General features: G+C 38.0%; 2 protein-coding genes and 2 long non-coding RNA genes across 5 annotated transcripts in view; 1 reads left to right on the top strand and 3 right to left on the bottom strand.

Annotated features, from left to right (window-relative positions):
* Positions 1-4,028: 4,028 nt before the first annotated feature.
* Positions 4,029-5,550, bottom strand: cebpb (CCAAT enhancer binding protein beta). The gene has a single exon (XM_051904165.1). It carries the CDS (start codon positions 5,333-5,335, stop codon positions 4,496-4,498), a length of 840 nt encoding a protein of 279 aa, XP_051760125.1. The 5' UTR covers positions 5,336-5,550; the 3' UTR covers positions 4,029-4,495.
* A 2,479-nt stretch (positions 5,551-8,029) lies between these two features.
* peds1 (plasmanylethanolamine desaturase 1) lies at positions 8,030-17,147 on the top strand. Its single transcript, XM_051904166.1, has 6 exons — positions 8,030-8,380; positions 11,291-11,410; positions 11,690-11,781; positions 12,602-12,746; positions 12,843-13,055; positions 14,139-17,147. Exons 1-6 carry the CDS (start codon positions 8,245-8,247, stop codon positions 14,258-14,260), a joined length of 828 nt encoding a protein of 275 aa, XP_051760126.1. The 5' UTR covers positions 8,030-8,244; the 3' UTR covers positions 14,261-17,147.
* On the bottom strand, positions 9,186-11,318 carry LOC127517938 (uncharacterized). The gene is made up of 2 exons (XR_007931412.1): positions 11,202-11,318; positions 9,186-10,446 (listed from the first exon to the last, which is right to left on the bottom strand). It is a non-coding gene; the product is annotated as an uncharacterized LOC127517938 (long non-coding RNA).
* Positions 11,663-17,915, bottom strand: part of LOC127517937 (uncharacterized) — a 46,603-nt gene continuing 40,350 nt past the window's right edge. For both annotated transcript variants that reach the window (XR_007931411.1, XR_007931410.1), the window contains exon 4: positions 11,663-11,807. This is a non-coding gene — a long non-coding RNA (uncharacterized LOC127517937). The remainder of the gene's footprint in view (positions 11,808-17,915) is intronic.

Genomic DNA, 17,915 nt, shown 5'->3' on the forward strand with positions numbered 1-17,915 from the left:
TCAGTGGTGCTCAGGAGACTGGGACACAAACTAAATAAACAAAGTGAACTGGAACCGAAGCTACACGACGATTTTAAATGATGTAATATTTTAAAATGCGTAATGTAGTTCACAGTCACTATCATTTGTTTGCCATCTTCTGCTTAGTTTGGCATTACCAAAGCAAACATCTCATGAAATGTAAATAAAGTACAGAGAAATCTTATTCAATATATTCAAATACTGTATGGTATGTTTTTATTGGCTCTTGGACTCTTAAAAATAGAAGTAGATGGAGTCAAGTTGCGTTGGACTAAAACAACTGTATTACATGAGAGTATCTAAGACAGCAGTACGTTACACACACAAGCACATTTGCATGCACAGATGGAGAAGGAAGTTGGAAGTGTTGAGCAACTCAGATCCTCCTGCACTATAGGACGACGTTGTGAAATACACTGTTCAAAACAACACCCTTTTCCTCCCTTAAGCGATCAGTTTCTCACTGTTTTACAGGTTCCCCAAACATCAAACAAAATGTCAAACTAAACTTCTCAAGCAAACTGCAAGTGTGGTGCAAGCAGCATGTAGGCGTTACGAAAGACAACAACTTAATTCACACAATAGGTGAAATTATATATCTATATTATATAGATATACAGGGGTTGGACAATGAAACTGAAACACTATAGTGTTGGAGGTTTCACGCCTATATATGCGCGGCCTTGTGCCTGATCTTCACTGATTTTACATTCCATCAGTAAGAGCAGAGTGTGAAAGCTGAATTAGCAGAGCAATAGCACAGCTGTACGTAAAATATTGCAATCCACACAACATAATGGGAGACGCATCAGAGGGCAATAGAGGACAAATTGTTGCTACACGTCTCTTCTCCATGATTTCAGTGTCACGTGATCCTTCAGAAATCATTCTAGGCTGATTTGGTGCTCAAGAAACATTTCTTATTATCAATGTTGAAAACAGTTGGTGCTGCCTAATATTTTTGTGTAACCTGTAAGACATTTTTTCAGGATTCTTTGATTAATAGAAAGTTCAAGAGAACTGCATTTATTTGAAATAGAAATCTAATGTAACAATATACATTGAAGAAGAAACCCAAGTAATATCTAATGACCAGAATATCACACATACTTGTAGGTGGGCTGTTTAGACTAAACTAACACCTAGCAACCATAATGTACTAAAAACCACTTAGAACACCTTAGCAACCACAAACAATGCCCTGTCAACCACCCACAGCACCCTGTAGTCTTGGTGGTAAGTTTTATGCTGGTAAGCACCGCTAACATTTTCTTCAGAAAAACTCTGAAAATCTAGTTTAATTTTCTGTTGATTTCCGTATTAGGAATGTGATTCTTTGATTAAAGAAAACAGAACTGGTCTTTTGTGCTCTCGAGCTTATATTTCACACGCTCACACATTTGCATGTGACAGTTGCATGAGTTTCCAGTTTGTGATTGATTTATATTTATCAATCACACTGACCATGTTCGTCTTTGAAAATCCAAACATGAACATGTACATGACATTTTTGTTTAACAGGCCAGAGCCTTAAAGGCACGGTTCACCCAAAAATGAAAATTCTGTCATCATTTACTCATCCTCATGTCATTGCAAATGTTTCTTTCTTCTACATAACACAAAAGAAGATTTTTTGAAACATGTCAATATGAGGATGAGCAGAATCCTATATCAGAGTTCAAAATAGGTCAAATTGTTGGTGCGCTTCTGACTGGCTCGTGTGTGACCAGGACAGCAAGTCTTTGTGGTGTAATGTCGGCATACCACCACATAGGACGAACCACATCCAACAGGAGTAACTGTTGATGCAAGAGGAAGCTGTCTGAAAGAGATGTCCAGGTACTAACCCGGATTGTATCCAAAAAACATAAAACCACAGCTGCCCAAATCACTGCAGAATTAAATGCGCACCTCGACTCTCCTGTTTCCACCAAAACTGTTCGTCGGGAGCTCCAATATTCATGGTCAGGCTGCTATAGCCAAAAGTTTGGTCACTTGTGCCAATGCCAAATGTCAGTTTCAATGGTGCCAACATTGCAAATTTAGGGGTTTGGACAATGTGAAACATTGTTCTCTGTTGAGTTCACTTTCACTGTCTTTCCCACATCCTTGGGAGTTACGGTGTGGAGAAGCCCTAAAGAGGCTTAACACTGGGACTGTTGCTGCCCGGAGTGAAGCACAGGGGTGGATCAGTGATGGTTTGGGCTGCAATATCAAGGCATTCCCTACTTTGCTTGATGGGTGCGTCACTGCCAAAGACTACCGAACCATTCTGGAGGAACATGCATGTGCACTTAACGGTTCAAACATTGTACACTGAAGTTGGGGCCATGTATCAGCATGATAATGCACAAATACACACAGCAAGTGGTGACTTGAGGAACATGAAAATGAAGTTGAATATCTCCCATGGTGGCCTGCACAGTCACCGGATCTAAATATTTTTGAGCCACTTTGGGGTATTTTGAGGAGCAAGTCAGAATACTTTTCCTCGACGTATTGACCTGGCCACTGTTCTGTGAAAGACTTGTATCAGTCATTCCCAAGACAAACTGATGCTGTATTGCCCGCAAAAGAAGGCCCTACACCATGCTAATAACGTAATTACAACGTAATTGTGTGTGTGTATATATATATATATATATATATATATACATACAACGTAACTGTGTGTGTATATATATATATATATATATACAATTACGTTGTTTTGCAGACTTTCTTTGAAATGATGTTTGTGGTTTTAGTGATTTTCTCTCTGCTCAGCTGCTGCGTGTGTGGTGTAAGACCACAGTCCTTCTCACACACAAGAGGAACATTTATTCTAGAAGTTTAGATGCTGTTGATCACAAGTTCAGATTACCCACTGATCCATTATTTTAAGCGCTCTCTCTCACTCTCCCACCTTCTATTGTCATGGTGATGAAACTGTTCCTTGTCTACCTACTTACTCTCCTCCCTGACTGACAGGTCATTCAACCTGTCCATCAGGTTTCATTTCCTCCTGCAGGACTCAAACGGTCACACCTCAACAGCTCGGTTTCCCTCTTACCAATGATGAAATCCCCAAAAAAATTTTCACATAAAAAAAGATTAAGCAAGTCTGTGTAAAAATTTTATATGTATTAAATGTAATATATGTGTATGCGAGTGTGATTCCTTTTTTAATAAATTGAATCAGGTCCACCTTGGCTAGACTTAAAATGTTATGGCTTCATATATTATCATAAACATTAATATATATATATATATATATATATATATATATATATACTGCATATATGTATGTATATGTGGTAATATGTTGTGTATCAGTCATCCGTGTATTATATTTATTTTATATTTTAGACAAGAAAAAAGTGTAAATTAATAATTTCATTCAATTAAAAAAGCATTTTTAAGTCAAGTCTCCCGCCTGAGGTGAAAATAACAAATGAGTTTGTATGTTGATTAAATCCACCTCATATTGATCATTTCTCTTATCTAAATCCTCATTTTCACTCAAATCAAACCATATCACTGCTTGTTTGTCCATGACAGCCTGTATGTTTAATATTTAGTTACAACTCACCATGACATGATTTCTGTTCAGTAAACTGAGTGTTTGTATATGCGTTTGTGTGTTTTGAGGGTCTAGAAAGTTCAGCGCTTATCTAGCCTTGAACCAGAGTCTTCAACGGACCGCTGAACTCTTTGGATTGTTGACCCTGCCTGTGTATTTTAGATAACTGTACCTCTAAGTGACTCATGAACACAGATTTCAAAAGATCTCCAAAAATCCAGTCACGAAACAGGAGATTTCTATCAAATAGCTGTAAATGATTATTGTGTCTTCATGTGTATATACAGGCACAGTTTCAAATGTTTATTTCCTTATAAAAAGAAACTATTAAAGCTAAAGTGAAACCATACACTGCATAATGGAAACTGAATCTTAGCAGCTGTGGGTGGGTGGTGTGTGCTAATATGTTTTTGACAGCAGTAATAAAATGCGTTTAGACACAGGATTTCAGTACAGTAAAAATCATTTAATTCAATAAAATAGTATATAGCAGTAGACCAGTTGTACCTTTATCATCTTTATAAGACTACTTCACTGCGTTTCCAATACTGTTACAATGAGTTGCATCATACCTCTGCAGTACAACTCTTCCCATGACAACCACTGCCCCAGATATGGCGAAAGGAATTTAAATAACAGAATATTAAACAGTAAATATCTCACTTTAGAACCCGTACAAAAATACTTTACAGACGAAATACATGACAGGGTTTCCAGATTACCAGAGTTATACCGAGCACACGGTGGGATATTGCGCAATCCAGGCGCACAGTCCACTTTCATGTTTTTTTCTCGGTTGTAAACGCATTGAACGAGCGCTTGCCCGTTTTTCTATCAATCGCAGAAAACTTTTGTTGTAAATTCTGCACTCTTTAAAGTCACTGACAGTCATTAAGCACCGCCGGAGTCTCGTCAGCACTGGCCGGTGGCGGAGAGCAGGTTCCGCAGCGTCGCCAGCTCGCGCGACAGCTGCTCCACGCGCTTCTGTAACCGGTCGTTCTCGGCCGCGAGCTCGAGCACTTTGTGCTGCGTCTCCAGGTTGCGCATTTTGGCTTTGTCTCTGCTTTTGCGAACGGCGAGATTGTTCCTCTCGCGCCTTTGTCTGTACTCGTCGCTGTCCTTTTCCAGCCTCTTCTTGCCTTTGCTGCCAGAGGCCATTTTGCCGCCTGACTGAGGTGATCTTCCCTTACCTGGCGGCGCAGGTGTACCTGGCGGGCTCGAGCAGGAGGAGGACGCGGTAGAAATGTTTCCCAGGCTGCCGCTCGGAGCGTACTGGAGATACGAGCGCATGTCAAAGTTCCCGGAACCATCCATTGGCGGCTCTTCGTGTCGCCAGTTACTTTTGGCAAAACTGCCCAGAAAGTCTGGGCTGAACACGGCGTCTATGCGCGTCTCCTGTAGCTCCGGATACGCCAGCTGGTTATTCGGGTCCCGCTCGGTCAGCGAGATATAGTTCTTGTAGTTCTGTAACGCTGCTGCTCTCTTGCTCTTGTTTTCCTCGGAGAGAAAGTCGCTGTAGATTCCCAGTGCGCGGTGCCGAGTTTCGTCTTGGCTGGCCAGATGCTGGTACTGGGGCGAAGAGTCCAAATAGATGCTGAAGTCTATGGCTTTCTCGTGCTCAGAAATATCATGAAGCTTCGTCATGGAGCCGTTAGTAGGCTGTTTGCATATGCCGTCGCTGACCGGACTGCTGCTGGTGTTAGTGCTGTGGAAAGCGAGGTAGTCCCCCTCGTAAAAACCGGCCACTTCCATGGATCTTAACACCCGCCGGATTGCGGCAGGACGGAGATCAGGGTTTCACCGCCCCTGATAACTTCGCAAGTGTCACCTACGGCAGCGCAGAATTCAAGCGAAGATTCGAGTGTCTTCCGAAAGCAGAAATAACTAGATGACTTTTGTCTAGTTAAGTAGGTGATAGGTTGCCTGCCCAGCGATCGCTGGAGAGCTCGAGTCAGTTCCCATGCCACGGATTGGGGTGTTTATAGGGGTGTGAGAGGGGGCGGCGATTCTCTATTGGGTATGTGACGCGTTTTTCTGGTTTGACCGCAGACAGTCAGAACTCAAACCTAGGGGTCTGTGAGCGCACAAGTGACAATAGAAAATAAACACGGCATAAACAGATACAAATGTGCTGAGCTTTAGGCTTTTTTAAGGAACAAGTTTAACCTTATGAACGGATCAATTTTGATCTAGTTTACAATCAGAATGAGATTTATTGCCAAGCATGCGCACACACAAGGAATATGTCTCGGTGAAGCTTACAGTACACAGAAAAAGCGCATATATAATTTGATAATAATAATAATAATAATAATAATATATATATATATATATATATATATATAAACCACTTGTAATTAAGTGTATAATAAGGTCTGATTAATGCTATCCAAGAAAAATAGGTATTTAAACTTTTAAATAATAATGTACATTATCTTTTTTTTTTTATTTTGTTTAAAGTGCATTTATTTTTTTTTATATTTGCATTTATTTTATTCATTTATTTACTTGTGTGTTCTACAGAACTCTATACAGACAGGACACTTAAGTAAACTAATAAAATAAATAGAGTAAAGCTATGTAGGAAACAGGCTTCTCGGAGGAGCAGTCAGTTATACACTCTTGCATGCATGGGGACCGGTCATTGTTTAACAAATATTTAAAACTTGATCAAGTCAAAATAATGTCTTCTAGAACAGCGTTTCTCAAAGCCAGTCTTCGAGACCCACCTCCTAAAATGTTTTAGATGTCTCCCAATTCAATACACTAAGAAGCTGATGAGTTGAATCAGGTGTTTTAATTAGTGAGACATCTAAAACATTCATGGTGGGACTGGAGTGTAGCGTCCTATTGATTTTTTATGTTACTACATAAAAAAAAAAAAAAAAAAAAGAACATTTTTTAAATTATTAAAACATTTTTTTTTAAAGCAAATTTATTAAGTGACATTCTTAGGGTTGAAGATATAGTCCCTGATATAACAACAAAAATAAATCTCTATAGGGCTGTGCAGTGATACTGTGAACATGTCAAAACTGTTACTATATCACAACGCTTCTGAAATGCTCTGTTGACCAATCAGGACCAGAAGTATTCGTTTTCTAACTTCATTTTTAAGGTCTGTGGTTTTCTACTGACTTCACCAGGCCTGTCATCCTGCAATATTATCCACACTAGGCCTATATATTTACATGGTTAATCAGGTTTATTCACATTGATTCATATCATATTTATATCATCATTGTCTAACCCTCAGTTCTCTCAGTAGTAATTTTAATCTCAATTTGATAATCATAGTCACAGTCAGAGGCAGCAGGCGTTGGCTGCTGCAATAAACTTGTTTATGTTTCTTCAGTGATGGGGTTAGTCTGCCATCTGGTGGTAGGTAAAGGATTCACTACAAGAGCTGGATAAATTCATTTCATCATTGTCCTCTAGAAGCAGACAGCTTTCTCAATCTTCCCTTTTCTTATTCTGTGTCTGAACATTCCCCTGTATCCCATATCATAGTGCAACGTGTTGCAAGAACTGACTCATTAAGCTGCCAGCACTTTGTCCATTTCATTTCCAATAGTGTATTTGTTAGCTATTTTATTGTCATTTAATATATTATTTATTTATTATCATTATATCATATTTTATTTTACACATTCCATTAGCCTACTTTTTATAAAGCATCAGCGACACAAATCCTACATCAAAACATATTTCTGTATTGTGATTTTGGCCTGTCCTTTGTCAGAGGTCTTGACTTTCTTGAATGTATTCAACATTTAATGTCATACATGAATACCATGTCATAATTTAAACAATCTACCCTGTTGAAAAAACCAGCATATGCTGGCTAGGTATGTTTTGAAGCATGGAAGCTGGTTTGAGCTGGTTTAAGCTAGTCAAGTGCTGGTCCTAAGCAACTAGCTCCAGCTCAGGACCAGCATAAACCAGCTCAAACCTGCTTCAAAACATACCTAACCAGTTTTTTTCAACAGGGTAGGCTACTGAATTGGGGTTCATTTCATTGTACTAAATACTATTTTTAATTTTAAACTAATATTTAGCCGCGTCCCTGCCATTTCCTTTTGTGTTTCACAGAAGAAAAAGGTGTCATTCGTGTTGTTAGGAACAACAACAACAACAACAACAAAAAGGTGACTAAATAATGACAGAACTTATTATTTGGAAGAAATATTGTCATTTTGGAAGTCCAACTTGCTTTTTTTGTCTGTTATTTGTTCTACACAGCCTCTGTAGACACCGTATTTCACATCTACTCCTTTGATTTGTTAAGTAACATTATAGACATTTCTTAAAAAAAAACTTAATTTTCTCTTTATTAAAATAATGCAAATGAACATTTAGATAATGCACTAAAAACACCAGGATCCATACCGACCACAATTGTACATTAAAATAATTAAAATTAATCACCGTCAGTATAGCCTCTTTTCTGATTGGTTGCATCCGGGTGGGGTCAGGACATTCTTGCTTTCTAATTGGTGGCCACGTTTGTTATGAAAACGTAGTCTATTTTCTGACTGGCTGAATGCTGCAACGGGACGAACGCAATTGGTGGAGGGAGGAGACGCGGAACAGGGCGGACAGAGGCGTGGAGTTGAGGATGCGGAATTAACGCATCCGCTTGCGCCCGAACCGGACTGAATATGGCGAGCACCGAGAGCAAAAGTGGGTCTTCGGAAAACTTTCACACACCCGAGCCAAGTGGATCGGATCAGCCGGGCGCGAGATGGGGTCCACAGCATGCAGGTGCTCGAGAGCTCGCGGAGTTATACTCGCCAGGTGAGAATTTAAACCGATTTTTACATTTCCCGTCGGCGCCGGTATCCGCCTGTCTCTGCTCACACCGGGGATTGAACGGACTGCCAGCCACGAGTTTGTCCTAGACAGCACGGCCACAAAGCTGTAGCATTCGCCTCGTAGTCTATAGTAGTCGGTTTCGAAAGTGCACGTAGCAGAGCGCGTGCATATTCAGTCTGGGGTCTCTGGGGGGGTAAACATATAGTATAGCATATAGCGATGGATTAATGAGTGTTGTTTATGTGGCAGGGAGTTTGAATGAGCGCAACACCCAATCGGTGATGTCAATCATCATATGAGTCTGTGGTAAATTTGACCAAAATAGGTTATTAATCATGTCTGGTGTGCTGATCTCTTATGGTCTCAAAAGGGATGTAATTCTGTGCCAGAAATAGTTGTGGTACTTGTAGCTGTCAAGATACTGACAGGAGATCTCTTTGATTTCATGCTTAACACACAGATTAAAAACACGTAGTCACTAAATTTTTGCTAGTTAAAAAAGTTGTACACATGAACGGTACTTTTGAGAAATAACATTAACGCCTACAAACTAGAAGAAGCTGTTTTCTTCTACAGGGAGCGGGTCGCCCCTTCATGGGTGCCGCTAATATTGACATCACATGACTAGTAGTTGCCATGCAACGGGCCGCTTTGCTATCTAAAACAATACTATTTATTTCATTTTAGCACACGCAGACAGTGTTTACTTGTTTACAAAGCATAAACATAAAAGCTAATGTGAGTAAAACAAGTTAAGCTAATATAATGTCAAACACAACAGAGACTATTTTAAAGGTGCAGGCAAAAAAAGGCCCATAGATTTTATTCAGAGCAGCGCCATGCCAGGTGTGAAAGCAAGGCTGTGAGGGATAGACTTACTGTGTTTTCAGTGGCATCCTACATAACTTATAATTTTCCACAGCTCATGTTGTCTGGAGTTTTTTGCCAATTGAAATTTCTTACAAAGATATTTTTCAATGTTTTGTCAGCAGAACAATCCAAAAATACATTAAATAATAGTACAACCCACTGAAGAGATGTCTCTTTTTCCCTCACAGCCTCGTTTTTATTCCCATTAAAAATCAAAGATGGCGCTGCTGTGAATAAGGTCTACAGTCAACAGTATAGTTATATATAAAGCACAGCTCACACAGAAGTCACCTTTAAACCGAGTTGCTTTCTGTCTGTAAATGCTAAATTCTCATGATCAACTTGAACCCTTTGCGAAATCTGCATGGGGAAATCTTTCACCCCCATGCAACATTTCCTATCACAGGGATTCCTTTTGAAATGGCTGCATTTCTCACGCAAATATTCGCAGAACAACGATAAATGTAACCACACCATACATAACAGCAAAATTAGAACACAAAAATTAACAAAAAAGATAAACATCTTTGATGTGAAGCAACTAAACAAGCTCCATGCATTCAATTTCAAGCTAAAAAGTATCAGTACAAAGTCCAAAACCACTGGTACTATTGAATATCGACTAAGAGGCATCTCAGTGTAAACAGAAACTTATTGAGTGCACCTTTAAGGACAGTTTTGGGTTGACTCTGTTTTTATATCAATAGGAAAAAAGTAATTCATAGAATTAGCACAACAGATTCTCACAAAACCAGCAGGCCACAATAGTTGATTAGTTTGTGTGCAGTAAATCCTAACATACCGCAGAAGGAGGATCTTCATCAGTACCAGCAGGGAACAGTGGACATTGTGTGGAGGATAAATGCTGCATATAAACACAAAAACAGAACAGGAGCGGAAACAAAACAGCACAGTAAGCACTAAGCCGACCAGTGTGAGGGTGTGGTAGGTGTGACAGGTGTGAGTATGCTGAAGTTGGTGTGGGTGGGGTGCTGCGGTTCTATGTCAAATCGAGCAGGACCGATGGGGGTTTCTGGGTAGCATGAGATTCAGTGCCTCTCTTAACTTCACATCAGTGTCCTCTGATTGCATTGTCCTGTTTACAGTCACTTTGGTGATTCAAGGAGTGTTGAGGCTCTGTGTTCCGGTATCAGATTAACTCAGAATGAATCAGTCACCTTGGAAAAAACAGTAGTATTTCTAGTCAACTGTGGAGTCTGTGGTATGAATCATGTTATTTGGTCACATATTTTCTGCAAAGTCGTTCTGCACTGAATTCAGGGCAAAGGTGAATTTGCCCTCAGCACACAATTGTAGCTGTGCAAAGAAACAATGCGACTTTGTAAGCTGTTTGTGCTGTATGGTTGATTGATTTGATTTTACTTTTATGTACAGCAAACAAGTCGTACTTCAGTAAAGTTACTTCACTGAGACACTGTAGAGACTCTGAAGTTGGCGTACTCTAGGCCACTTTGGATATTATTATAACTTATTTAAATGTATAAACCTCTCCCTCTACTTTCCATAATTATTTACAAACAGATTCCAACATTGCCATTTTGGTGGGTGAATGGCAGGTGAATTAAGAGAATTTTCATTTATATATATATATATATATATATATATATATATATTGTTTTTATTAAAAATGTTTTCATCCCATATTTGTTACAAAAGTGCATGTCATTGTGTTACAATATTATATATGAAATGAACCAGTTCATCATAAGGACACAGTATTATTTCTCCTATATTGACTGGTGGATTAATGCACAAAATAGCAATGTGTGTCTCCACATTCTGTCATCCAAAACTTTGGATGATTGCCTTTGATTCGAATTGTACTCATCACATCAGCGAGATCAGCTTATTGTTCTTACAGTCTGTTAAATAATACATTGTTGCAGTTTCTATTAAAGTTTTATTTACTCACCAAAGCCAATTTTACTTTGCTGTTATTTTTGGACCCTGCTGACTAAAGACTGCTATTTAAAAGGGTTCGACTCTGTCTCTTTCTCACAGGAAAAAGATGTCAGGAATGGATCAGTGTGCTTCTTTGCTTTACCCTCATGGCCTTCAACTTCTGTTACCTGGTAACATACTTCCACCTGGGACACACCTGGTACATCCTCCTGGGCATCGGTTGGTACAACAAACAAACCCACACAAACACATCAGTGTTTAATAAAGTAGTGGTAGACACAACAAAGAAGTTGCAAAGTAGAACTTGGAAATTACCAGTATTCAAGAATGCTAGTTAGCTGCCAGATATTTTTCTCTGTGTGTCTTATATAACTAGCAACAACCAAAAAAAACAGCTTTTTTGGGGAACTGAAAGCCATTTTGGTTAATAATAGGATTTAGAGATTGATTTTATGCTCAGATTTTGCTGTATGTGTGTGTGTGTGTGTGTGTGTGAAGTGGCAGGGATCCTCACAGCAGACTTTGCCTCTGGTCTGGTCCATTGGGGTGCTGACACATGGGGTTCAGTGGACCTGCCCATCGTTGGGAAGGTACAGGAGTGAAACACCCTTTTTTCCTGTTAAGTGTAATAAATATAATAAAATACTTTGAGAACAAATAGATATTGAACCACTTGATCATAAGTAGATTTTTAGGACATTTAATATTTTTGTTTTTACTTTAAACATCTTTTAAGCCCAATACACACCGCACTGACAGACACCGTCCAATGATGACAGTCACCAGATTACAGTATGTCACTTCTCAGACATTCACCTGATAAACACTGATTCAACATGTTCATTTCGGCAAAAACAAGTGTCAACCAATGGCAATAGACACTGACAGGGTTAACACACTGATTAGACAAATCCCGATGAGTGTGTCTGCTATTGGTGGGCAACAGTCGGTACAGTGTGAATTGGGCTTTAAACATCTTTTAAAGGGTCTTGAAACCCTAAACTACATTTCCTGAGATTTTAAGATTGTTATGTGTGTGGAACATGATAGAAGACAATGATATCCATTAGTTTTTATTGTAGTCTTTTTTTTGCACTATTTTCAACTTCTGGATTTAAATTCGTCTTCTTGTCAACGTCACAGGATGTGACGTTTTCTTGTACTATAGTACGGTGATGACTCATCAGTGTCTCATAATTATTCATGAGACTGTGTGCCCTTATCCAATCAGAAGACGCCTCACCTAACTATTCACGACAGCACACGTTGATTTTCCTATGAGAAATGACTGCTGCTAAAACAGGGTGTTTCATGACCCTTTAAATAAAATATGAATCTCAGGAAAATATTCTCAACTACTAAATTGTACTAGCATAATTTTAACTTTTCCTGTCTTTTTTTCTCTCCCAGGCCTTCATTCGTCCATTTCGAGAGCACCACATTGATCCAACAGCTATAACGCGCCATGATTTCATTGAGACAAATGGTGATAACTGTATGTTGACTATCATCCCTCTCGCTAACATGGCCGCAAACTTCTTGATGCTCTCACCAGGTAAGACTTCAGACATATTATCTGTCCAACAGAGACAAATGATGAAATACATTCATTTCTGACTCAGTGTCTCATATTGTGCTGTTCTCTCTTCAGGGGAGATCTATCGAAACTACCCATGGTACTGTTACGTCTTTGCTTTAGCCATTTTTGTTACACTGACCAATCAGATTCACAAATGGTCGCACACATATTTTGGGCTCCCACGCTGGGTGATGCTTCTTCAGGACTGTTACATCATTTTACCAAGGAAACACCACAGAGTTCACCACGTTTCACCTCATGAAACCTACTTCTGCATTACCACAGGTACACTCGCTCTCTATACACACGTTTGGAAAGTTCAAAAGAACAGCATTTATTTGAAATAGAAATGTTTTGTAATGTGTATTAATTAAAAAAAAAGTCAATCAAAATGCAATGCAGACATAAAATAACAAAGGCATGTGGTGCAACTAATATGCAGGAAAAAAGACCCTCATGAGTGTGATGCTACCCCAAAACCTAAAGATATTTATCAATAAATAATCTATGATTTTTGTTAAAAAATACTTTATACGAGCTAGGCAGACGCACACCACAGAGAGCCAGATTTTAAGACTCTTAAAGATATTCAGCTGACTAAGTAGTCTTCGAGTTTAACCATGGTCATAAAGAGTACTGCTTTGTCATGGCAAATTAAAGAACGACAAAGAATAATAAAACTGAGGAAACTCCTGACGGTAACGAAGCTAGCACTAAGCTAGTGGGTGCTGTTAGTGTGAACAACAAAGAGGATAATGAGGTAATGAAGGCTCTTGCTGACATTAAAACCGTTTTCTCTACCAAATTCGAAGGTGCCCTGGATGCTATTCAAGAGGTAAAAAATGACATTTCCGAATTTGGTGGCTGAATATCAGAAGCGGAGCACCGAATTAGCGTGAAACTGAAGATAATGTTGAAAAGTTAAGGAAAACAGTGAATGTTCTGGAAAGTCGAATAGCAAAGCTCAGCTCGGATTTGGATGACTTAGAGAATTGCAACCATTGCTGCAATCTCTGTTTAGTCAACCTGCCTGAAAAAGTGAAGGGCAAAGATGCTGCAAAAATACTTTTTACATCCAAAAGTGTATTTAAAAACTTTTTTAAAAATGATTAAGATGTTTACACTCACTCAAGGTGTTATGAAACATGTAAAATGTTATTTTTTACATTTAAACTTTTCTTGAAAATGGTATAATAGATTTTCCAAAACCATATGAAAGAACGTTTTCATGTTTTAAACTAGATTTTTTTTTTTTTTTTTTTTTTTTAAAGATTTTTTATTTAATTTAACGTTGACACTAAATTCTATATAAATTTACATCAGTTGTACAGTTACATGTCATTGACCTGAATGTGTTTGTATGTGCAGGCTGGTTGAACTATCCTCTAGAGAAACTGGGATTCTGGAGAAACCTGGAAGATCTGATCCAGAGCCTGACAGGAGAGAAACCCAGATCAGATGACCTCAGATGGGCCCAGAAAACCAAGTAATCTTCCTCTGCCATCGACCCACTTCCCCTACCTCAGACCTGCTTTTAGGAGAGCAGTCTTTTTTTTTCTCCATCTACTTGTCCTCCCTCAGACAGAACAAGAGGAATGGCAAGATATCAAAGCCCAAATTAGAAAGCCATCAATTCTTAGCAAAAGTTGAGAGAAATGGGGTTGACAAAGCAATTGAAAGCAATATCCCACACCGCTCACTCTAAAGACCCAAACATTCAAATCCTTGTTGAAAACTTGAGACTTTTGTGAAATGTTTAAAACTCTTTAAAGTGCAAAAAAACAAAGCGAATTTAAATTGTCAATACTTGAACAAGTGGGCTCGTTTTTGGACACCTTCTCATCTTTCAGCTGCTCAAAGCTTTGCTGAATAGCTTGTTTCTGAGGGACTGGCCTCTGCACTTTTGGGTCTGATATCTCTTGCTCTCACCCTTCATTTGTTTGGGGTTAAAGTGCAGTAAACTCAAGGCATTTTGGCTCATTCACCACAGAGGGCTGAAAACCTGTGTCTTCATCTGTTGCTTGAGTCTGAACGGACGGAGCAGCATCATATGCAGTCTTACTTCAGTACGCCTTAAAAGATGAATCGCAAGAAACTTGATTTGCTTGGCCTCATCCTGACATTCATCTTTTCACTATTAACACTTTCTTTTGAAGCACATTTGCAAATTTAGAGGTGCTGAAAGCAGTCAGCTCTTGGCCAAGAGGTGTATATTAGAAGTATTTCCACGTAGGTCAATATTTAGGTTTATAATGTCTCTGTGTGAATAAGCAATGGTGTCCTCACAAATATCAAAACCCATGAGACACTCAAAATAGGCCTCATATGTATCTATTTTTATTTTGTAATTAACTTCATCATAGGGTAGGTTGGTGTGAGCTTGACCAGCTGACTGACACAAACTTAAACTTACACTCCATTGCTTGGGTTTTAGGTCTGTATACATTGTTACTTAACAGTTTAATGTTCAACTTAACACTAGCATGTTAAATGACACAACTTGTAGTTCTTATTTAATAATAATTTGAAATGTTAAAGGTTACAGCATGATGAAAATGACAGAATCAACATCTAGCTGTCTAGTGACTTACAACTACTACTAACTGCTTATTTAATGAGCGTTATATACATTTTCTATTATAAAGCTGCAATGACAATGGACTAGAAAAAGATTTATTTACTTGACTTTATATTAAAATACAGTAGTCATATTTTTAATTATTAGAAATATTAAAGTTAATCTTTCACTAATAGAAAAAAACTATGCTTTGCTTTGAAAAATGAGTGTTGCTATTTAAGCCATGTAGTTTAGACAGTGTTTATCATGTCGTCTTATAAGAGTGAGGAAATTGAAGAAGTCATAACAGTTAACATTTTATATCACATACAACATAATTGTGATCAATTTTTGTTGTGCCAATTAGTTTAATCATTTTTTAACACATTAACTGTTACACCCTGTTTGCACAAATGATTATCAGTGAAATATTTCTGATCTTCAGCCCTTCAAAACTTAAAAGGTCAGCCTAAATGAGTTATAGCTTAGAAGTTTTATGCTTGTGTGCATTTTCATGCCAAAACCTTGTTACTGTTAGCAGGAATGTGGCAGTTGTTGTGTTTCAATAGGTCAGTGTGGTGATCGTACATGTTTAAGATAGGTCAATGCTATAGAAGGTCAGAGAACATGTTTTAAAGAACAAATTCATTTGTCCAATATGTAAAACTGTTACAATGGAGTCAGCCAGAACTGTAAAAAAAACATATGAGGTGTTTTGAGCTGATTCATAATGTGTCATGTGTTGTGTTACATCTTACTTTCCTCCTTTTTATGAATTCAGGAAGATTTGTTAGTGGAAATATTGTAGTATTTTTGAGAGTCAACTAATATCTTATATATTTCTATGCTGATACAAGATGCCAAACTTATTTTTGCTCAGCTAATAGATCTGTTGTGGTGTGTTCAGTCGTTGTTTATTTGAAGAGGACACTCCAGTGGCGATTTACGCTGTACAGGGAACTGAAGCTTAAACCAATTATTTTGATTTTGTAAAATGTTACATTTGTCATTGGAGTTCACTTAATTTTGTATTTTTGGTTTCCATTGAGTTTTTATTATGACATATATCAACTTTTTTGTAATATACTGATCATGAAGGATTTCACCAGCTGTAACATTTCTGAGCTTATTTCCTATTGATTTTAAATGGTGGGAGAGGTGAGGTGGAGCAGCCTGTGATTGTGGTGTGTTGATACAGTGAAGACTTGTGTGCTTTTTTTTCTGCTCAAGCTTGGTGTTCTGCAGGTCTAATTATGGTTATATAAACCCACAGAATTTTAGGAATTTGCTCAAGAAATGTTACTAGATTGGTGTGCAATGTGTAAAGGAGATTGCTATTGTGGTAATATGGCGATTGTATTATTGAACATGCAAGATTAGAGTGTTAAAGACCATTTCTCTTTTGAGGCTCCTTGCTTTCCATGCACAGTGCAAGAGTATGTGGCTGTGAGTAGATTGAACTAATCACATTGTACTTGCTCAAAAATATCATGTTGTCCTTCAGAAAACAAAGCAAAGCCGATCCCTTATTCACTGCGGTCATTTCATTGATTGACCTTTGGCATTCACACTTGTTACTGAATGTTTGTTCTTACTGATTTATTGGGGGAAGCCTTTTAAAACGCTATCTTGAGTGATTTTGCAATTCACCTCAAAGTCTCACATTTAGTAAGCTTGTGTAGGACGGCTACTTGTTAATAACTAAAAAAATAACGCCTTAATGCCTTTTTTGTTGTTTTTTGTTGGTTTTTTTTTTTTGAAAACTTTTATGTCATTTAAGTTTATATTTATAATGAAATTAATAAAGAACTGGAAAGACCTGTGGCCTGATTTGTGTTTTTTATTCTGCTTATGTTGGGTCATTGAAGACGTTTATTTTCTCATACACAGGGCTGTTGGCGGGGAGACAATAAGTTAAGGTGTTTAACAAACATTATAACTCAAGGACATTTTCACTCAACTTTGACTTGCCTTTCAATGCTAAATAACGTTTGCATTCAACAACCCAAACACATTTTGGGTAATAATCGTCAAAAGCCATTTATTTGGAAAACTGAACACATGACGCATTCCTTTTTGTTCTTTTTCTTCTACCTTTCACCTTCATTCCAAAGTTCATTCACTCATTTTCTCTCTCTCTCTCTCTCTCTCTCTCTCTCTCTCTCTCACACACACACATACACGTTACAATGCTTGTTATGACATCACACTGTGACAAAAGAGAAATAAATACAGGTGGTTAACACCAGAACAGATTGCAACACTTCATAATGATACATGAAACATTGTTATCACATTATCTGTAATGATTTATATACATATAAATAATACATTTATATTTAGATCATGGATCACGGAAGCGGGGGTGCCTTTTGAGGTCTAGTACAAATGACATACAAAAATACATATGTATGCAAGATTAATCATTAAAAGGTCGCGATCTCAATTCAAACACACACATGATCTTATTCCTAAATGACAATGATTCCGCTATGTCTATTAAATCTTTTGAAATTACAATCACACCGGAATATTTAAACCTGCTTTTGCTGGATTCTGAAATGTTTTCTTATTTCAAAAGGTGCTTA

This window comes from Ctenopharyngodon idella, chromosome 8 (genome assembly GCF_019924925.1).
Source record: "Ctenopharyngodon idella isolate HZGC_01 chromosome 8, HZGC01, whole genome shotgun sequence".
NCBI classification, from domain to species: domain Eukaryota; kingdom Metazoa; phylum Chordata; class Actinopteri; order Cypriniformes; family Xenocyprididae; genus Ctenopharyngodon; species Ctenopharyngodon idella.

Excerpts from the sequence above, each read along its gene's own strand:
- peds1 (XM_051904166.1), top strand. The coding sequence starts at position 8,245 with ATGGCGAGCACCGAGAGCAAAAGTGGGTCTTCGGAAAACTTTCACACA. Across the intron at positions 8,381-11,290 it reads CGCGGAGTTATACTCGCCAG|GAAAAAGATGTCAGGAATGG; the intron begins GTGAGAATTTAA and ends TCTTTCTCACAG. Across the intron at positions 12,747-12,842 it reads CTTCTTGATGCTCTCACCAG|GGGAGATCTATCGAAACTAC; the intron begins GTAAGACTTCAG and ends TTCTCTCTTCAG.
- cebpb (XM_051904165.1), bottom strand. The coding sequence starts at position 5,335 with ATGGAAGTGGCCGGTTTTTACGAGGGGGACTACCTCGCTTTCCACAGC.